Consider the following 23,155-nt stretch of genomic DNA (forward strand, 5'->3'; position numbering starts at 1 on the left):
AAGGTGAAAGGTCAATATGGATTTTAAAAAGTTGCAGCCGTGGATTTTGCCACGTTCCCACTGTGGATTTGAACTTCTTTGTTGAAGACAATGGGGACACTCCGCAATATATCTGGAGCATATCCGTAACATAAATTGCACAACAAGCCATTTTTTTGGACAGATTTTGTGCATTTTTTATTTTTTTTTGGCAGCAGGTGGATGAGATATTTTTAAGGGGTATTCCTAGGATGTGCCATGAATGCCCAATGGTCCTGAGATCAAGGACACCCAATGTGGTTACAGCCATTATAGGTGGTAAGGAAACAATGAACAGGTGGGCTGGTTGTTTTACACAGTTTACCTAATGCCCTTTGTCATTAAAGGGGTACTCCGGTGGAAAACTTTTTTTCTTTTTTAAATCAACTGGTGCCAAAAAGTTAAAATGATTTGTAAATTACTTCTATTAAAAAAAATCTTAATTCTTCCAGTACTTATTAGCGGCTGTATATTACAGAGGAAATTTATTTTCTTTTTGGATCCCCCATAGGAAACCTATACTGCTCTGGACAGTTCCTAAAATGGACAGAGGTGTCAGCAGAGAGCACCGTGGACAGACAGAAAATAAATCCAAAAAGAAAATAATTTCTACCAGTTCAGAGGAGTCGCCCATGGCAACTAATCAGAATACAACGGTCACTGTCACTTCCTACTAGTGCAGACAGCAAGCAGAGGAGTCGCCCATAGCAACCAATCACTTTCCAGCTTTCCCTTTATACCAGTGCAGGCAGAAAGCAGAAGAGTTTCCTAGAGCAACCAATCAGATTTGAGCAGTCTTTCTACCAGTTCAGAGGAGTCTCATGACAACTAATCAGATTACAGCGGTCACTGTCACTTTCTACCAGTGCAGACAACAAGCAGAGGAGTCGCCCATAGCAACCACTTTCCAGCTTTCCCTTTATACCAGTGCAGGCAGAAAGCAGAAGAGTTTCCTAGAGCAACCAATCAGATTTGAGCAGTCTTTCTACCAGTTCAGAGGAGTCGCCCATGGCAAATAATCAGATTACAGCGGTCACTGTCACTTCCTACTAGTGCAGACAGCAAGCAGAGGAGTTGCCCATAGCAACCAATCACTTTCCAGCTTTCCCTTTATACCAGTGCAGGCAGAAAGCAGAGGAGTTGCCCATAGCAACCAGATTCCAGCTGACACTGTCACTTTCTACCAGTGCAGACAACAAGCAGAGGAGTTGCCCATAGCAACCAATCACTTTCCAGCTTTCCCTTTATACCAGTGCAGACAACAAGCAGAGGAGTTGCCCATAGCAACCAATCACTTTCCAGCTTTCCCTTTATACCAGTGCAGGCAGAAAGCAGAAGAGTTTCCTAGAGCAACCAATCAGATTTGAGCAGTCTTTCTACCAGTTCAGAGGAGTCGCCCATGGCAAATAATCAGATTCCAGCTGTCAGTGTCACTTTCCTCCAGTGCAGACAGCAAGCAGAGGAGTCGCCCATAGCAACCAACCACATTGCAGCTGTCAGTCAGTCTGCTTCTCGGTGACCGCATTACTTTTGCCCTGATTTTTTTTTGTTTTTGTAAATGGCGCCTGTGTTTCCCCCCCCGTGTCTGTGTGTATTAGTGGCCGTCTCTTCTGTGGGGAAGTGAGACGCGCTTCCTGAGGGAGGGACAGTCACTGAGCGGCCCTGACACAGACTGTCTCTGCCGCCGAGGAGGGAGGAACAGAGAGTGCGGGGCAGAGGAAGAGACAGCCGGGAGGGGAGCTGCGGGGGCTCCGATCTCCTCCTGAGGGAATGGAGGAGGACCGCTCTGCAGGTGAGTGCACAGGGACGGGACTACAACTCCCAGCATGCCCTGGCGGTCGCGGTTTGGGGGGGTTGCACTATCGCAGTCACATTTCAAACTTCGCATAGAACGTTGCGGTTTCTGAGGAACAATCTGTTTCCATGTATAACGGTTTCTTCTATACTGTGTCTCTTGCACTTTTGCAAAACTACAACTCCCAGCATGCCCTGACCGCCTTTGGCGGTCAGGGCATGCTGGGAGTTGTAGTTTTGCAGCAGCAAAGACAGCTCCATGCTTGTCACAGCTGAGCAGTGGTTCCAGTGTAACCAGCTTACACCATCCTCTCAGCTGATAGTTTGTTACAGTGTATCAGTGTCACCTGCTCCAGGCTTTTTTTTTTTTTTTTACCTCACGAGTGAGCTTGAATGTTTGACTCCACTGAAAGCAAGCAAAGGTATTGACACACCAGGTATGGTAAGGCTTTCCACACATAAATTAGGCTCGTCAGAAAAGTCGCCTATGTTGGTGGTATAGACAGACATACTGGTCAAATGGCATGTTTACTTATACCGTGGGGTTACTGCACCGGGTATATTGAGCCTCAAACCCAGGATACGTAAACGCAGCTTAACCCCTTAAGGACTCAGCCCATTTTGGCCTTAAGGACTCAGACAATTTAATTTTTACGTTTTAATTTTTTCCTCCTCGCCTTCTAAAAATCATAACTCTTTTATATTTTCATCCACAGACTAGTATGAGGGCTTGTTTTTTGCGTGACCAGTTGTCCTTTGTAATGACATCACTCATTATATCATAAAATGTATGGCGCAACTAAAAAACACTATTTTTGTGGGGAAATTTAAAACGAAAAACGCAATTTTGCTAATTTTGGAAGGTTTCGTTTTCACGCCGTACAATTTATGGTAACAATGACGTGTGTTCTTTATTCTGAGGGTCAATACGATTAAAATGATACCCATTATTATATACTTTTATATTATTGTTGCGCTTAAAAAAAATCACAAACTTTTTAACCAAATTAGTACGTTTATAATCCCTTTATTTTGATGACCTCTAACTTTTTTATTTTTCCGTATAAGTGGCGGTATGGGGGCTCATTTTTTGTACTTTTTTTTGATACCACATTTGCATATAAAAAACTTTTAATACATTTTTTATAATTTTTTTTTTAATAAAATGTATTAAAAAAGTAGGAATTTTGGACTTTTTTTTTTTTTTTTTCGTTCACGCCGTTCACCGTACGGGATCATTAACATTTTATTTTAATAGTTCGGACATTTACGCACGCGGCGATACCAAATATGTCTATAAAAAATGTTTTTTACGCTTTTTGGGGGTAAAATAGGAAAAAACGGACGTTTTACTTTTTTATTGGGGGAGGGGACTTTTCACTTTTTTTTTTACTTTTACATTTTTTTAATTTTTTTTTTCCACTTGAATAGTCCCCATAGGGGACTATTCATAGCAATACCATGATTGCTAATACTGATCTGTTCTATGTATAGGACATAGAACAGATCAGTATTATCGGTCATCTTCTGCTCTGGTCTGCTCGATCACAGACCAGAGCAGGAGACGCCGGGAGCCGCACGGAGGAAGGAGAGGGGACCTCCGTGCGGCGTTATGAATGATCGGATCCCCGCAGCAGCGCTGCGGGCGATCCGATCGTTCATTTAAATCGCGAACTGCCGCAGATGCCGGGATCTGTATTGATCCCGGCACCTGAGGGGTTAATGGCGGACGCCCGCGAGATCGCGGGCGTCGGCCATTGCCGGCGGGTCCCTGGCTGCGATCAGCAGCCGGGATCAGCCGCGCATGACACGGGCATCGCTCCGATGCCCGCGGTTATGCTTAGGACGTAAATGTACGTCCTGGTGCGTTAAGTACCACCTCACCAGGACGTACATTTACGTCCTGCGTCCTTAAGGGGTTAAAGTGAACCCGTCAGATCCAACAAAAACATTTTTTTTTAATTTATTTATCACTCAGTACCTAATCCTGACCATGTGCATCTAATTTTTATGTGTCTAGCGCCTTTATTTTTTTTTTTTATTACACTTTTAATTTAGCTCACTAGTCTGAATTCCTCTCAAAGGGAGGAGGCGTGGCCTCACTGTGCAGGTATCCGCCCCCTCCCTCAGTATGCTGTCTGCTCACATCTCCCCTAGCATTAGCAAAACTACAACTCCCAGCTTGTCCTCACTGACAGTAGCGGGACACAAGCTGACAGTGGGAGGAGCCCTGCGCTCACAGCTGTCAATCAAGGAGGTGTGTCCATGACGTAGGTGATGGCGCATGGACACACCAGGACTAGTATCTGTCCAAGCAGGCAGGGGGGCTTTTTCAGTATGAAATACTGAGGATTTTCTAATGAAAGCAATTGCAAAACCTATTTTTTATACATGCTTTACAACATATCAAAACATTTTTTATCTGAGCGTGCCCATTTAAGTTGTGTCCTGCAAGGTGTTTTTATGCTGAAGTATGTCTGCAGGAGATGATAGATCCGGCACCTGCATGATAGATCCGGCACCCGGAGGAGATGATAGGTCCTCACTAGAGATGAGCGAACTTACATTAAATTTGATTCGTCACGAACTTCTCGGCTCAGCAGTTGATGACTTATCCTGCATAAATTAGTTCAGCTTTCAGGTGCTCCCGTGGGCTGGAAAAGGTGGATACAGTCCTAGGAGACTCTTTCCTAGGACTGTATCCACCTTTTCCAGCCCACCGGAGCACCGGAAAGCTGAACTAATTTATGCAGGATAAGTCATCAACTGCCGAGCCGAGAAGTTCGTGAAGAATCGAATTTACTGTAAGTTCGCTCATCTCTAGTCCTCACTCTTGAGCAGGTGCAGATTCCAGAGGACTCCCATGTATCTGACATAGATGACCTATACTGTGGAGATACCATAGATGTCCAGATGGGATACCTCTCTAAAGTGTCACTCTCATTTGAAACAACTTTTGACACGTTGCCCACACACGTAAAAAGTTTAGATCACACCGGGTGTCAGCATCAGACTGGGAGACCCACAGCGATCACTAAATATAAGTCATGGGAGTGCGCTCCACTGCCTCGCAGTCTGCCAAATCATACTCTCCATTATAATCTATGGGAATGAGTTGGGTTTGAGTGACAGATGTGGAGTGAGCCACACACTGTAGTTCGTAATTGCAGCGTGTCGCAGGAGTGAGACCCAAAGCCATATAAACTTTTGACATGACATTTTAATGGGCTTTGATTATCACTGGCACAATTGGGTGAATTTTTAATATACCATTAAAAGCTAAGTTTTAGGCACCTTTTCTACACACTATTGTTATTGTTTATGATTTAGATGACATTTAAGGAACATGTGACCAAGTTCACAGAAATATCTCCAGCCGTTTGGAATTTGTGTTGGAACATAGACACTTACCCACATACCTTGAGAAATTTTATATATATATATATATATATATATATATATATATAACACATACATATTCACATTGCTATGATAGACTTATCAGATATCTGCCAGGTTAGGGTGACGCACTGGCGCCGTCCCAACACTAACATTTCCTATAGTCATAACGTCTGGCATGAAAATAGCCATTTATTCCCCTTCTTTATGGGACAGTTGGTTAATCTGAACCAATAAGACTATGTTCACACAGTGTAAAACAAGAGGCCATTTTAGGAACTGCCCAGAGCAGGATAGGTTTTCTATGGGGATTTGCTCCTACTCTGGACAGTTCCTAAAATGGACAGAGGTGTCAGCAGAGAGCACTGTGGTCAAGCTGAAAGGAAATAAAAAAAGAAAAGAACTTCCTGTGGATCATAACAGCAGCTGATAAGTACTGGAAGGATTAAGATTTTTTAATAGAAGTAATTTACAAATCTGTTTAACTTTCTGACACCAGTTGATTTAAAAAAATAAATGTTTTCCAGTGGAGTCCCACTTTAAGCTCAGTTATACAACCTCTCGTGTCTGATCGTGGTGGGGGTCCGACCTCTCAGACCCCCTGCAATCTCCAGAATGGGGCCCCATCTCTCCCTGTGCACGGAGCGGCGTGTCGGCTTACACCAATGCACAGTCTTAATCCTTTCAGTACTTATCATCTGCTGTATGCTGCAGGGGAAGTTGTGTTCTTTTCTGTCTGACCACAGTGCTCTCTGCTGACACCTCTGTCCATGTCAGTAACTGTCCAGAGCAGGATAGGTTTGCTATGAGGATTTGCTCCTACACTGGAGAATTCCTGACATGGACAGAGGTGGCAGCACTGGGGTCAGACTGGAAAGAACTACTCAACTTCCAGTGGAGCATACAACAGCTGATAAGTACTGGAAAGATTAAAGGAAAACTGTCGGCTTTCCCCCCGGTACTGGCTGGTAGTGCGGGGGACACTGATCAGTTTGATCCTTACCATGCCCGGATCCGCCGTGCCGTTCGGCCGTAATCTACTATTTTTGGTATGTGCAAATGCAGTGCTCACTGGCACCGGCTGGGCTAAGTGGCACTCTGACGTCCGTGCCGCCTGCCGCTGCGTCGCCCAGCTCATCAATATTCCTCCCCTCTCTCTTCATTACAGAGCGGGGAGAGGCGGAGGGAGGGGAGGAATATTAAAGTGGTTCTCCGGTGCTTACACATCTTATCCCCTATCCAAAGGATAGGGGATAAGATGCCTGATCGCGGGAGTCCCCGTGATCTTGCACACGGCACCCCGTTTGTAATCAGTCCCCGGAGCGTGTTTGCTCCGGGTCTAATTACCGACGACCACAGGGCCGGCAGCGTGTGACGTCACGCTCCGCCCCTCAATGCAAGCCTACGGGAGGGGGCACTCCCGTGGCGGGACTCCCGCGATCAGGCATCTTATCCCTATATGATGTCTAAGCACCGGAGAACCCCTTTAATGAGCCGGGCGGCGCTGCGGCCCGGCCTGTGCCAGTTAGCACCTCATTTGCATATACTGAAAATAGAAGATTACGGCCGAACGGCGCAGCGGATCTGGGTACGGTAAGGATCAAACTGATCAGCGACCCCCCCCCGCATTACCAGCCAGTACCGCTGGTTAGTGCGGGGGGAGAAAGCTGACAGTTTTTCTTTAAGATTTTTAAAAAGAAGTAATTTACGAATCTGTTTATCTTCATGGCACCAGTTGATTTTTTTAATATATATATTTTTTATTATTATTTTTTTTTTATTTCCACTGGAGTACCCCCATTAAAGTAGTGAAGACTAAAAGTTGCCCATAGCAACCAATCAGATCGCTTCTTTCATTTTGCAGAGGTCTTTTTAAAAATTAAAGAAGAAATCTGATTGGTTGCTATGGGTAACTGGGCAACTTTACCTCTGCACAGGTTTTGATAAATCTCCCCCATTGTATTTAAGTCTATGGAAAGAACAGAATAAACAACCGTAAAAATGTGAAAAAAAAATTAAAAAAAACAAGCAATTTCTACAGCATAGCTCAGTGGCCTCTAAAATGGGCCCCCCCCAGCTGTTGCAAAACTACAACTCCCAGCATGCCCGGACAGCCGTTGGCTGTCCGGGCATGCTGGGAGTTGTAGTTTTGCAACAGCTGGGGGGGGCCACATTTTAGAGCCCACTTATTTTTTATAGAAGAACAATAGCGGAGCGCTGTATGCGGTGAGATGACAGGATGACCCGGTGTTTGGAAACATATGGGGTGTGTACGTCTCCACACATAGTGGAGCAGGGTGTGTAAAGTGAATCCGCGGTGGGAAAGTTGAGCGCGTTGCGAAACAATAACATGGTTCTCGGTGTAAGAAGAGTGCAGGAATGTGAGGATCGCTGCAGGCGTCAACCTGTGTCTAATTCAGGTGTGTAATGTACAGGTGTTAAACTAAATGACATCCCGCAGTGCCAGCCTGGTAATAGATTGTTTCCTATCCCGCAGATGAGTGCCCGCCGCCAGGGTGGGAGATCCGTCTTCAGGCACAGGAGGAAGAAGTCATGTTGCTGAAGTCGGCCTTATGTGATGTCCTCCAAAGGATCCGCAACCTGGAGACCCAATTCCCTTCTGGACGCTTTTGTAAGTATCAGTGTTTGTGTAGAAACGCCCTGTGTTGAAAGAAGTTCTGTAGCATCTGAGGCCGGGTTCACACCACGTTTTTGCAGTACAGTTCCCGTATACGTTTTTCAATTTGAAAACCGTACGGAACCCTATTGAAAACCGTATGCATTGACTCTCCATTTAAAACCGTATGCCAAAAGATGCATCCGGTTGTGTCCGTTTTGCATCTTGTACGGATTTGCCCGTTTTTTTTCCCCCGTACCCAAAACCGTAGCCTATCACGGTTTTCGGTCCAGGTGAAAAAGCGTATTGAAACTGTAAATTTATTTATTTTTTTTTTTTTTTAACATGGGAGTCAATGGGAACCGTACAGTATGTATGTGCGTACGGTTCCATCCAGTTTTCACCATACGGTTTTTCACTTTGCACAGTTTTTTTTCTTGGAATTTTAATCAAACAAGTGAAACTTTATTCATAATGGAATGAAAAGTTAAAAACGTATACATTTTTTTTTTCTTAAAAAACAGATGCAACCGGACATCATTTTTCAAACCATATACGGGTTAAAATTTGTACATATTTTGATACAGTTTAGTCTGGTTTTGAGGAATCCGTTTTTCATCATGCATTTCCTGATTTTGGACTTCTGCCAGGCCAAAAGGAGTCCAAAGTATGTGCAAGAGATGGGGGGGGGGGGGGTTAGGTAATGTGCTCTGGACAAGTAGGGAGACACCTAGTGGCAGCTTTTTAAAACACAGATAAAACATTGTTTTTTAAAACCAAGTACATTTAAGATTTTTTTTATTTACCATAAGGAGTGCAATATCAAAAATTATATTTAATGATAGTGCCCATTTAACAAAAGTAGCAGCAGTAGTAAAATGTGCCATAATTTTCAACTTTTTTACACCACACAAGTTGCACACATGCCTGAATAAATCCTGTCCTTGAGAAATAAGCAATTGCACTGGATAGATTACAAATGATGGAGGATGTGAGCATCTCATGTGACGATTTTCAAGTGTACCAGTCACTAAAGAAAACTTTTGACATGTCAGGAGACATATTGAAAGTTTTGATCGGTCAAGGTTTCAGTGCAGGGACCGCCACCGATCAGCAGACAGAGCAGGGAGAAGAGCATTCTTAACCACATAGGGACCCAGGGCATACAGGTACGCCTTCGGTCCCTGGTAATTAAGGACCCAGGGCGTACCTGTATGCCTGTGGGAATTTCGGTCCCCACCGCGCACCGGGCGGGGAACGGACCAGGGTGACTGCTGATATCGATCAGCAGGCACCCCGCGCAAATGCCCAGGGGGTCATCAGACCCCCCCATGTCGGCGATCGGCGCAAATCGCAAGTGAATTCACACTTGCGCTTTGCGCCGATTCCGGGTCATTACGGGTCTATGGTGACCTGGAATATAAGGGGGATCGCGGTTGTCCAAGACACCCACGATCTCCCTCAAGGGATAGGAGTGAGGTGGCAGGGGTGCCACCCCTCCTATCCCTGCTATTGGTGGTTCAGACGCAACCACCAATAGCAGATCGGGGGGCGGGGGGGTTAACTTTCGTTTTCCCCGTTCTGCCCACCCACAATAGGCGGGGCAGGACGGGGAAACAACGGAGGACCATGCGCCGAAGTCCACTTACCCATCGGCGACGGCTGCGGGCTGCGATCGGAACAGGGATCAGTGGAAGAAGAGGACGGCGATGCGACTCCCTGGATCCTACGGAGGCCGGTGAGTTGCCTAGCAACATCTGGAGCGCTACAGTCTGAGACCATATATAGTGGTCTCTATACTGTAGCCCTCCAGATGTTGCAAAACTACTACTTCCAGCATGGCCAGACAGCTGTTTGGGCATGCTGGGAGTTGTAGTTTTGCAACAGCTGGAGGGTCACAGTTTAGAGATCTTTGTACAGTGATCCAACTGTGGCCCTCTAGATCTTGCAAAACTACATCTCCCAGCATGCCCTTCGGCGATCAGTACATTCTGGGGGTTGAAGTTTTGCTACAGCTGGAGGCACACTGGTTGGAAAGTACTGAGTTAGATAACTGAAGGTTTTCCAACCAGTTTGCCTCCAGCTGTTGCAAAAGTACAACTCCCAGCATGCACGGTCTGTCAGTACATGCTGGGAGTTGTAGTTTTGAAACAGCTGGAGGTTTCCCCCCCCCCCCCCAGGGTACATTCACATGGGCAGGTTTACAGTAAGTTTCCTGCTTCAAGTTTGGGCTGCGGAAAATTTTTCACCGCAGCGCAAACTCCTAGCGCAAAACTCACCGTAAACGCCCGCCAGTGCGAATGTACCCTAAAAACACTACACTAACACATAATAAAGGGTAAAACACTACATATACAACCCCTTACACTGTCCCCCCAAATAAAAATGAAAAACGTATCGTACGGCAAGGTTTCCAAAACAGAGCCTCCAGCTGTTGCAAAACAACAACTCCCAGCATTTCCTGACAGTGACTGACTGTCCAGGAATGCTGGGAGTTTAGCAACAGCTGGAGGCACCCTGTTAGGGGTATTCTACGCCAGTGATTCCCAATGTCCACCCCTATGCAATCCCTAATTTAGTCCTCAAATGCGCATGGCGCTCTCTCACTTCGGAGCCCTGTTGTATTTCAAGGAAACAGTTTAGGGCCACATATGGGGTATTTCCGTACTCGGGAGAAATTTCACTTCAAATTTTGGGGGCTTTTTTCCTTTTACCTCTTATGAAAAGGAAAAGTTGGGGGCTACACCAGCCTGTTAGTGTAAAAAAATAAAATTTTTTACACTAACATGCTGGTGTTGCCCCATACATTTTATTTTCACAAGCGGTAAAAGCAAAAAAATAAAATAAATTTGTAACGCAATTTCTCCTGAGTACGGAAATACCCCTTATGTGGGCGTAAAATGTTCTGCCGGTGCACAACAAGTCTCAGGAGTGAGAGCGCACTATGTACATTTGAGGCCAAAATTGGGGATTTGCACAGGGGTGGCTGATTTTACAGAGGTTCTGACATAAACGCAAAAAAATAAATACCCACATGTGACCCCATTTTGGAAACTACACCCCTCACAGAACGTAACAAGGGGTATAGTGAGCCTGAACACCCCACAGGTGTTTGACGAATTTTCATTAAAGTTGGACGTGAAAATAAAAAAAAAAATGTTTTCACTAAAATGCTGGTGTTACCCTAAATTTTTCATTTTCACAAGGGAAAATAGGAAAAAAGCCCCCAAAAATTAGTAACCCCATTTCTTCTAAGTAAGAAAATACCCCATATGTGGATGTAAAGTGCCCTGCGGGTGAACTACAATGCTCAGTAGAGAAGGAGCGCTATTGGGGTTTTGAAGAGAAAATTTGCCCGAAATTGAAGGCCACGTTTGTTTACAAAGCCCCCATGTGGACCCCCCCCCACATGTGAACCCATTTTGGAAACTACACCCCTCACATAATGTAATAAGGGGTACAATGAGCATTTACGCCCCACAGGTGTCTGACAGATTTTTGGAACAGCGGTCCGTGAAAATGAAAAATTTAATTTTTCATTTGCACAGCCCACTGTTCCAAAGATCTGTCAAACGCCAGTGGGGTGTAAATACTCACTGCACCCCTTATTAAATTCTGTGAGGGGTGTAGTTTCCAAAATGGGGTCACATGTGGGGGGGTCCACTGTTCTGGCAGCACGGGGGGCTTTGTAAACGCACATGCCCCCTGCCATAGACTTGCATTAAGGGGACGGGCTGTGATGTCACGAGGGGCGGCGCCATGACGTCACGCTGCTCCGTCCCCTATAGTGCCCTTCATTACGCACAGAGCGAACTTGCTCTGTGCTGTAATGAAAACGCAGTGCCACAGCGGGGATCCCCGGGCTCCCCAGCAGCGGGACCGCGGCGATCTGACATCTTATCCCCTATCCTTTTGGATAGGGGATAAGATGTCTAGGGGTGGAGTACCCCTTTAAGGGGTTAAAGAGTACCTGTCACAAAACTAGACTTTTACTATATTGTTCCTTATGTAATTATAAGACACTTTGCTATTTACTTGCTGTTAAAATTCTCAACCTTTTATATGTTTTAAATGTGATTGAAAAAACATCCACTAGGTGGCTCTGTTCTTTTCCCTGCACAAGTCAAACAGTTATTTTGGTCTCCACCTGGACTTGCAGAAGTCCAAACTCAGGAAGTGCCTGTAGGGCATGGCGAGGCATAGCTCTCGCAGGTTTCAGTGATGTTGTGCCTACTGGGGAACGCCCACTTTCTCCTGCCGGGAAGGGGAAAGGTATGATACACAGCTTTTTAAATGGGGTACTCCGGCCCTAAGACATCTTATCCCCTATCCAACCATATTTTCTAAACTAACTCAGATTATATTCCCTAACTACTCCTAACACCCCTCTTGCCCTTAAAAAAAAAAAAAAATTCTGAGCTTTAAAAAGCTCTGTATCATACCTTTTCCCTTGCTCACATTGTGTGAGCTCCTGGCAGGAGAAAGTGGGCGTTTCCCAGAAGGCGCAAGGTCACTGAAGCCTGTGAGAGCTGTGCCTTGCCATACGGACCCACTTCCTGAGTTTGGTCTCCTGCCAGGCCAGGAGGAGACAAAATTAACTGTCTGACTTGTGCAGGGAACAGAACAGAGCCACCTAGTGGCCATTTATTCAATCACATTAAAAACAAATACAGGTTGAGAATTTTAACAGCAAATAAATAGCAAAGTGTCTTATAATTACATAAGGAACAATATATTAAATATTTAGCTTGGTGACAGGTACTCTTTAAGGGCAGGAGGGTGTTAGGAGTAGTTAGGGAATATAATCTGAGTTAGTTTAGAAAATATGGTTTGATGACAAGTACTCTTTTAAAGGGGGTATTCAAGGAAAAAATTTATTTTTTTATATATCAACTGGCTCCAGAAAGTTAAAAAGATTTGTAAGTTACTTCTATTAAAAAATCTTAATTCTTCCGATAATTATCAGCTGCTAAAGTAGAGTTGTTCTCTTCTGTCTGGCAACAGTGCTCTCTGCTGACATCTCTGCTTGTCTCGGGAACTGCACAGAGTAGAAGAGGTTTGCTATGGGGATTTGCTTCTACTCTGGACAGTTCCCGAGACAGGTGTCATCAGAGAGCACTTAGACAGAAAAGAACAACTCAACTTCAGCAGCTCATAAGAACTGGAAGGATTAAGTTTTATTTTTATAGAAGTAATTTACAAATCTGTTTAACTTTTTGGAGCCAGTTGATATATATAAAAAAAGTTTTTTTCTGGATAACCCCTTTAACCATTTGTGGACTGCCAAAACACTCCAAGGGTCTGTGTGATCTGCAAGCGACTCTGTAAGGATGTTCATGACAAAGTCTGCAGCTGTACACGAAGATGTAAAAACTATTGGAATACACTATGTGGATAGGAGGTAGGTTTTATTTCTCTTGGAGTACCCCTTTAATAAAGTGAATAAGCGAAGAGTAAAGTGAAGAGCTGATGTGCAGTAACACAGCACAACCACTACACCAGTGTTTCCCAACCACGGTGCCTCCAGGTGTTGCAAAACTACAACTCCCAGCATGTTTGGACAGCCTTTTGCTGTCGGGGCCTGCTGGGAGTTGTAGTTTTGCAACACCTGGAGGCACCGTGGTTGGGAAACACTGCACTACACAATGTACTGCTAATGTACGGCAGACAGCTGATTGGTGGGAATGCTGTTTTATTTTTTTTATTTTTTTATTTTTTTATTTTTTTTATTTTTTTTCTGGACCCTCACCGATCAGATATATAGTTAGATGTGGTATGTAAAAATTAAATGCTCTAGCGATTTAAAGGGGTACTCCACTGGAAAGCATTTTTTTTAAATCATCTGGTGCCAGAACATTAAACAGATTTGTAAATTATTTCTATGTAAAAATCCTAATCCTTTCAGAACTAATCAGCTGCTGTATACTACAGAGGAAGTTCTTTTCTTTTTGAATTTCCTTTCTATCTGACCACAATGCTCTCTGCTGACACCTCTGTCCATGTCAGGAACTGTCCAGTGTAGGAGCAAATCCCCATAGCAAACCTCTCTGCTCTGGACAGTTCCAGACATGGACAGAGGTGTCAGCAGAGAGCACTTGTGGTCAGACAGTAAGGGAATTCAAAAAGGAAAGAACTTCCTGTGGAGCATGCAGCAGCTGATTAGTACTGGAAGGATTAAGATTTTTACATAGAAGTAATTTACAAATCTGTTTAACATTCTGCCACCAGTTGATTTAAAAATAAAATGTTTTCCAGGGGAGTACCCCTTTAATACAAAGTGTATTTTATGCTTGGAATTTCATGACTTTTGGTGTTTGCCTTTCGCAGGTGACTCCTCATCCTCCATTGAGCCGCTTCCCAGTGACGTCACTTCAACGCTGAAAGCTTCCAGGTACCTATATCTTTACATATACGGTACATCTGTACAATGCATCTTTTCTTATTGTTCTCTAGTAGACATTTATATTCCAGGCTGAAGACTTAAGGAATGTAATGGGGGGGGGCTTAGTTAACAGATTTTATTTTTTCTTCCTTGTGCCCAAATAAGAGGTTTAAGTGGATATCTAGGAATTTGGATAACAAAAATTCAGCTGCAAAGTTTCCCAGTCCTCAGAATGCAGCCAGCGGTGTAAACAATGGATCTTATCATTCTGGTTGTCATGGCTGCATTCAGGGACATGCACAATGTATTCGGAAAGTTTTTAGGCCTTTTTTACATTTTGTAACTTGTGCTACATTTTGTAACTTGTGCTAAAATATAAAAAATCAAGTCCACCCCCCCCCATGATTCTGGATTCAGTACCCCATAATGACAAAGTTGCAAACATTTCTAAAATTCTGTGTTAAATGTATTTAAAAATGAAAAGCTAAAATATTTCAGTGACCTAAGAATTCAGACCCTTTACTCAGGACTTAAAGGGGTTATCCACCATAAGGTGATGTTAGTACTTACCTGCCAGAACTGGGTATTTCCTGTTGGATTTTGTTCTCTAAACTACACATCCCACAGTTCCATGCTTGAAAGTTTGAGGGTATTTTCCTACCTCCCACACATAAGCCACCTCACCCATTGAAACACAGTGTTTTCTAACCAGGGGAACTACAGCTGTTGCAAAATTGAAGCAGGACAGACTCGCCTCATGCGGAAATGTCCGAACTATTAAAATATAATTATGATCCTGTACAGTAAACCAGTAAACAGCATAAGCATTAAAAAAAACACAGCCTAAAATTGATGAATGTTGGTCATATCAAATCCCAGAAAAAGATTTAAAAAAGTGATCAAAAGGTCACATATATACAAAAGTAGTACAGATCTCCGCACAAAAAATGAGCCTTCATACATCCCTGTATAGGGAAAAATAAAAAGTTTTAAGGGGTCAGAATAGGGCAATCCTAAACATACTTATTTTCTTAAAGTTTGAGGTTTAAAAAAAAAATAAAAAAATTGTACAATAATAGAAAAGCATGTAAACATGGGGATCGTTTTATTGGTATTGACCCACAGAATAAAGAGAACAATTTAAAGGGGTACTCCTCTGTAAAGATCTTAACCCCCAAGTCAATCGATGCCCTGTTGTCTGATGATTGGCGATGCCAGCCGCCACGCCCCTTCAATTCACCTCTGTGGGAGGAGGCGTGATGGCTATGTACTGGCCGTCACGCCCCCTCCCATAGACATGAATGGAGGGGGCATGGCGAGATGTCACGAACGCTAATGCTGCAAGCTTCCGTGTTACTGGCGCCGCTTGCATGGAGATTGTGGGGGTCTCCAGCGGCAGGATTCCTGCGATCTAACATCTTATACCCTATCCTTTGGATAGGGGATAAGATGTTTAGAGTGGAGTGCCCCTTTAAGGGTATGTTCACCATAATTCCCATAGAATTCCACGATCGGAAATTAAGCGCTGTGAACAGAAACATCAGTGTGAATGGGTCTTCCGCGAGACCCGTTCACATTGAGGAATTTAAGCGGCAGACAATTCCGTTGCTGAAATTGTTCCGCCCAAAGAAGGAACGTGTTTATTCTTTGCACAGACATCTGCGAGCACTGTATAGCCATCAATGGTGACGGCGCAGTGCAGCGCGGTCCTACCGCCGAAGTACTTTGGCAGTGGCCGCCAGAATAGAATCTCCGTGGTGTGAACGTATCCCTAACCATAAAGTGCACTGCGTAAAAAATCACCATAAGGTGATTTTAGGATGTACCTGCCAGACAGTAGTGGATATGCTTAGGAAGGATCTGCGCTTGTCTTGGGGCTAAATGTCTATGTTGTGAGATTACCAGAACACTGTGGCTAGCTGTTTGTGAACTGGTATTTCCTTTTTGTATTTCCTTCTTTGCCTACAAATCCCATAATTCCATTTTCCTCCCTCCCACACATCAGCCACCGCACCCATTGGAACATAAATGAGCTGCAGCCATTCAAAAGACCTGTGGTTTTCAATCAGGGTGCCTACAGCTGTTGCATTAGTTGCAGATTGATCTCTCTCCCACCAAGCGATCCCTCCACCCATTGAAGCAGACAGGCTCCCTGTCATCAGCTGACTAGTGAGTCAGGTCTCGGCTGCATTGCATCCTGGGAAAAATCAGAGACAACAGTCATTTTGTATGCTGTCAAAAATAAATATTGGGGTGAAAATCCCATAAGAATTTACAGCCCCTGTAGCATAGTCAAATAAAAAAAAATCCTGGAATACCCCTTTAACCTCTTCAGGACATAGGGCGTATCCATACGCCCGTGGGAATTCCGGCCCCCACCGCTAGCCGGTTGGGGACCGGAGCCGGATGCCTGCTGAAATCGTTCAGCAGGCATCCCGGCATATCGCCCAGGGGGGTCATTATGTCCCCCCATGTCGGCGATCGCCGCAGATCGCTGGACAATTCAGTCCAGCGATCTGCGGCGATTCCGGGTCAATCGGGTCTCCAGTGACCCGATGACCCGGAATTACTGGCTGTTCGGGGCCGTCTCTGACTGCCCCGAACAGCCAGAGCCTGCAGGGGTGAGGTGGCACTGGTGCCACCTCACGATCGCCCTGATTCGTCGGCCGGATTACCGGCCGACCAATCAGAGCTCCTGCTGCGGGTGTCACTCCCGCACCCACTCCACCCCTCTTCTGGAGGACGTGAGCGGGTGCGGGACATGCACCCCGGGTGCTGGGGACCCCGATCCCCGGCGTTAATGTTGGGATCGGGGCCCCAGGAGCAGCGGCGGCGGCGGGACTGACCTGCAGCGTCTGGATCGTTGGAGGTGAGTGACAGCCTCCTGCTGTTGCTTAGCAACAGCTCCCAGCATGCAAAAAGGGCATGCTGGGACTTATGGTTTTGCAACAGCTGGAGGCACATTCTTTCTATGGAAAAGTGTACCTTCAGCTGTTGTATAACTACAACTCCCAGCTTGCACAAACAGCTAAAGTGCATGCTGGGAGTTGTAGTGGTGCATCTGCTGGTTGCATAACTACAACTCCCAGCATGCCTGTTGGCTGTCGGTGACTGCTGAGAGTTGTAGTTTTGCAACAGCTGAAGGCACACTGGTTGTGAAACTCAGTTTTTTTTTTACCTAACTCAGTGTTTCACGACCGGTGTGCCTCCAGCTGTTGCAAACTACAACTCTCAGCAGTCACCGTACACCATGCACCGTACATGCTGGGAGTTGTAGTTTTGCAACAGCTGGAGGCACACTGGTTGTGAAACACTGAGTTAGGTCACAAACTCAGTGATACATAACCAGTGTGCCTACAGTTGTTGCAAAACTACAACTCTCAGCAGTCACCGACAGCCAACAGGCATGCTGGGAGTTGTAGTTATGTAACAGCTGGATGTCCCCCCGAATGTGAACGTACAGGGTACACTCACATGGGCAGAGGATTACAGTAAGTATCTGGCTGCAAATTTGAGCTGCCGCAAACTTTCTGCTGCAGCTCAAATTGCCAGCGAGAAACTACTGTGAACCCCCGCCCGTGCGACTGTACCCAAAAAACACTACACTAACACAAAATAAAAAGTAAAAAACACTACGTATACACATACCCCTACACAGCCCCCCTCCCCTCCCCAATAAAAATGAAAAACGTCTGGTACGCCACTGTTTCCAGAACGGAGCCTCCAGCTGTTGCAAAACAACTCCCAGTATTGTCGGACAGCCGTTGACTGTCCAGGCATGCTGGGAGTTTTGCAACAGCTGGAGGCACCCTGTTTGGGAATCACTGGCGTAGAATACCCCTATGTCCACCCCTATGCAAGTCCCTAATTTAGGCCTCAAATGCGCATGGCGCTCTCACTTTGGAGCCCTGTCGTATTTCAAGGCAACAGTTTAGGGTCACATATGGGGTATCGCCGTACTCGGGAGAAATTGTGTTACATATTTTGGGGGGTATTTTCTGCTTTTACCCTTTTTAAAAATGTAAAATTTTTGGGAAAACAAGCATTTTAGGTAAAAAAAATAATTTTTTTTTTACATATGCAAAAGTCGTGAAACACCTGTGGGTATAAAGGTTCACTTAACCCCTTGTTACGTTCCCCGAGGGGTCTAGTTTCCAAAATGGTATGCCATGTGGGTTTTTTTTTTTGCTGTCCTGGCACCATAGGGGCTTCCTAAATGCGGCATGCCCCCAGAGCAAAATTTGCTTTCAAAAAGCCAAATGTGACTCCTTCTCTTCCGAGACCTGTAGTGCGCCAGCAGAGCACTTTTCACCCCCATATGGGGTGTTTTCTGAATCGGGAGAAATTGGGCTTCAAATTTTTAGGGGTATTTTCTGCTATTACCCTTTTTAAAAATAAAAATTTTTTGGGAAAACAAGCATTTTAGGTAACTTTTTTTTTTTTTTTTTTTTACATTTGCAAAAGTCCTGAAACACCTGTGGGGTATTAAGGTTCACTTTATCCCATATTACATTCCCCGAGGGGTCTAGTTTCCAAAATGGTATGCCATGTGTTTTTTTTTTTGCTGTTCTGGCACCATAGGGGCTTCCTAAAGGTAACATGCCCCCCAAAAACCATTTCAGAAAAACGTACTTTCCAAAATCCCCTTGTCGCTCCTTCCCTTCTGAGCCCTCTACTGTGCCCGCCGAACACTTTACATAGACATATGAGGTATGTGCTTACTCGAGAGAAATTGGGCTACAAATACAAGTAAAAATTTTGTCCTTTTACCCCTTGTAAAAATTCAAAAATTGGGTCTACAAGAACATGTAAGTGTAAAAAATGAAGATTGTGAATTTTCTCCTTCACTTTGCTGCTATTCGTGTGTAACACCTAAAGGGTTAAAATGCTGACTGAATGTCATTTTGAATACTTTGGGGGGTGCAGTTTTTATAATGGGGTCATTTATGGGGTATTTCTAATATGAAGACCCTTCAAATCCACTTCAAACCTGAACTGGTCCCTGAAAAATACTGAGTTTGAAAATTTTGTGAAAAATCGGAAAATTGCTGCTGAACTTTGAAGCCCTCTGGTGTCTTCCAAAAGTAAAAACTCATAAATTTTATGATGCAGACATAAAGTAGACATATTGTATATGTGAACCAAAAAAAAATGTATTCGTAATATCCATTTTCCTTACAAGCAGAGAGCTTCAAAGTTAGAAAAATGCAAAATTTTCACATTTTTCATCAAATTAACGGATTTTTCGCCAAGAAAGGATGCAAGTATCGACAAAAATTTACCACTATGTTAAAGTAGAATATGTCACGAAAAAACAATCTCGGAATCAGAATCATAACTAAAAGCATCCCAGAGTTATTAATGTTTAAAGTGACAGTGGTCAGATGTGCAAAAAACGCTCCGGTCCTTAAGGCCAAAATGGACTCCGTCCTGAAGGGGTTAAAACCCCTTGGCAGTGATGCCAGCCTCCAGGAGGCCACAAGGTTTACACACCTGGATTTTGGGGAATACCCCTTTAATGCTCAAATGAAAAGTGTCATTACAAAATACTATTGGTCGTGCAAAAAAATTTTATTAATTAATTTTAAAAAAAAGCCCTCATATGGGTCTGTGGATGGAGAAATAGGAGTTATGTCTCTGAAGCGGCAAGGTGGAAATAAGGAAATTGGCTGTGTCCTAGGGGTTAAACTGAACTTATTTCTGAAATTGAAAACCGTGTCGTGCTGCTTAAATACAAAGCGAGAGTCTGTGCTACAACATTTCACACATCATTAGGTGGGAGTACTTAGAGCTGGGGGCCTAAAATGTTGTGCCACTCTCTACGGTCAGAATCTCAAACCCAGTTGGCTAGGTGCCACTCACTGGTCAATAGGCTCTTTATTCTTGCCCGGTGTTTACCAACCAGGGTGGCAAAACTACAACTCCCACCAAAGGCTGTCCGGGCATGCTGGGAGTTGCAGTTTTGCAACAACTGGAGGCACCCTGGTTGGGAAACACTGTTCTAGCCTATGACCACATATAAGGCAGTGTTTTTTCAAACAGTGCGCCTCCAGCTGTTGCAAAACTACAACTCCCAGCATGCCCGGACAGCCTTTGGCTGTCCGGGCATGCTGGGAGTTGTAGTTTTGCAACAGCTGGAGGCGCACTGTTTGAAAAAACACTGCCTTTTATATGTGGTCATAGGCATGCTGGGAGTTGTAGTTTTGCAACAGCTGGAGACACACCGGTTGATAGAAGGGGCAGGGGTCCACACAACTATCACAGTTAAAGGAGTTCTGTAGTGAAATATAACTTATCCCCTATCCAAAGAATAGGGGATAAGTTATAGATGGCGGAGGGTCCGGCTGATGGGACCCCCGCGATCTCCTAAACGGGGACGCGACAGTCTAGTGGAAGGGGGCGTGCCGACTCCTGCATAGAGCGGTGGCCAACACGCCCCCTGCATGTATCCCATAGACATACATGCAGGGGACGTGTCGCCCCCGGCTTCCAGCGGGGGTTGGTATGGCCCCTTCAGGCAGACTGCCGGGGCCCGTTCAGGAGATCACGGGGGTCCCATCGGCTGAACCCTCTGCGATCTATAACTTATCCCCTATTTTTTGGATAGGGGATAAGTTATATTTCACTGCACTACTCCTTTAAATGGTTATGGAAATTTACAGATAATGGAACAAGTTGGAGAGAACACATCCTGCTGTGACTGATATACACGGTAATGTGTCTGACACTTGCGCAAAATCCTATTTTTCCATAAAATCTTCCATTGTATTTTATATTTATTTTTTACAGTGAGCCCGTGGAAAGGGCACCGGATTACAGATCTGCACTGTGCACCGTGGGAACACAAACAGATTGGTCCTTGGTGGATAAAGAACCCAAAGACTGTCTAGAAGCCGTGAACGAGACCGTAACGTGCGAGAATGACTCTGTCAATGGGGAATCTGCTGATGGGATGGCAGACCCTGAAGAGGGGGTGTTTCAGAGCCCGACGCCAGAAGATGGCGGAGCCAGCGTACGCGTGGTGACCCCGGTGAGGCTGAGCAGGAATGAACTGTAAGTGCAGAGCATCGACATTGTGTATATTATTATAAATGTATATTAATATATACAGTACTGCTTAGGCAGTAAGTGCCGTTGTGTTCTGACAAGAGATGAGCGAACTTACAGTAAATTCGATTCGTCACGAACTTCTCGGCTCGGCAGTTGATGACTTATCCTGCATAAATTAGTTCAGTTTTCAGGTGCTCCCGTGGGCTGGAAAAGGTGGATACAGTCCTAGGAGACTCTTTCCTAGGACTGTATCCACCTTTTCCAGCCCACCGGAGCACCGGAAAGCTGAACTAATTTATGCAGGATAAGTCATCAACTGCCGAGCCGAGCAGTTCGTGACGAATCGAATTTACTGTAAGTTCGCTCATCTCTAGTTCTGACCCGTTCAGGGTCTGATTAGCTCTTTTTTTTTTTTTTTTTTGCTCCAAACAGACCCTGAATTGGTCGGAGCACAAAAGACACTGCCGGGTCCCGTTGGATCCCAATGACTTGAATGGGATCCATCGGGGATCTGGTAGTTGAGTCGAGGAAAAAAAAAACATGCACTATTTTTTTTTTTTCTCTGCTAACCTCCCGTCCTTCCTCCGGACTGGCCGATAAAGCTCCATTTACCGAAGCACAAGGGCTCATTAAAGGGGTACTCCAGTGGAAAACAAAATTTTTAAAATCAACTGGTGCCAGAAAGTTATACAGATCTGTAAATTACTTCTATTTAAAAATCTTAATCCTTCCAGTACTTATCAGCTGCTGTATGCTCCACAGGAAGTTGTATTTCTTTCTGGAATTATTTTCTGTCTGACCCCAGTTCTCTCTACTGACACCTCTGTCCGTATCGGGAACTGTCCAGAGCAGGAGAGGTTTGCTATGGGCATTTGTTCCTGCTCTGGACAGTTCCTGACATGGACAGAGGTGTCAGCAGAGAGCACTGTGGTCTGACAGAAAGGAATTTCAGAAAGATATACGACTTCCTGTGGAGCATACAGCAGCTGATAAGTACTGGAAGGATTAAGATTTTTAAATAGAAGTAATTTACAAATGTACAACTTTCTGGCACCAGTTTATTTAAAGAAAATTGTTTTCCAGTGGAGTACCCCTTTTAAGAGGGAAAACTGCAGCAACTCCAGCATCTATATCTATCCTATCAAATGGGATACATGAGACGGCATCTCATAACTTGTTTATGCTGGATACTTTCTGGCATTTTATATTAAGAAAACCAAAGCCTCTAACAATAGCCCAAAAGGAAATGATCACATCCGATAACAATCAAGTTCCTTCTTATTCACTAAATCTGCTTTCCTTATTACGGGTGCAGTGATGTAGCCTAGATACATGGTAAGTGATTGTTATATGCTCCGTGCATTAATGTATTCCATACATAGGCATCAAGTAACAAAACTTTTTGGCTGATGGATGCCCCAGTGTGCCTATACCAGTGTTTCCCAACCAGCGTGCGTCTAGCTGATGCAAAACTACAACTCCCAGCATGCCCGGATGTAGTAAAAAACGATCAAAAAGGCTGATCAATACCACAATAGTACAAATAAAAAAAAAAAAAAAATGAGCCCTGATACATCACCGTATACGGAAATTATAGGGATCAGAAACTCTGCTGCTCAGCATTTGGAACAAACTGTTCCGAACGCTGGAGGCGGAGCTGGGAGCTCGTGATGTCATAGCTCCACCCCCTCATGATGTCACGCCCCACCCCCTCAATGCAAGTCTATGGGAGGGGGCGTGACGTCTGTCACGCCCCCTCCCATAGACTTGCATTGAGGGGGCGGTGCGTGATGTCATGAGGGGGCGGGGCTATGATGTCACGAGCTCCCGGCTCCAGCGTTGGGAACAGTTTGTTCCAGATGCTGAGCAGCGGAGTACCCCCTTTAAGCATAATT

The 23,155-nt window shown here is 44.7% G+C and overlaps 1 protein-coding gene across 1 annotated transcript in view; it reads left to right on the forward strand.

Annotated features, from left to right (window-relative positions):
• Window positions 1-1,006: 1,006 nt before the first annotated feature.
• EML3 (EMAP like 3) overlaps window positions 1,007-23,155 on the forward strand; it is a gene marked incomplete in the record, with an annotated part of 106,343 nt that continues 84,194 nt past the window's right edge. Inside the window, 4 exon segments of the mRNA XM_056527536.1 lie at window positions 1,007-1,810; window positions 7,709-7,843; window positions 14,156-14,219; window positions 21,000-21,263. Coding sequence (XP_056383511.1) covers window positions 1,789-1,810; window positions 7,709-7,843; window positions 14,156-14,219; window positions 21,000-21,263 — 485 coding nt within the window.

The sequence above is a fragment of the Hyla sarda genome, chromosome 6, assembly GCF_029499605.1.
Source record: "Hyla sarda isolate aHylSar1 chromosome 6, aHylSar1.hap1, whole genome shotgun sequence".
Taxonomy (NCBI): domain Eukaryota; kingdom Metazoa; phylum Chordata; class Amphibia; order Anura; family Hylidae; genus Hyla; species Hyla sarda.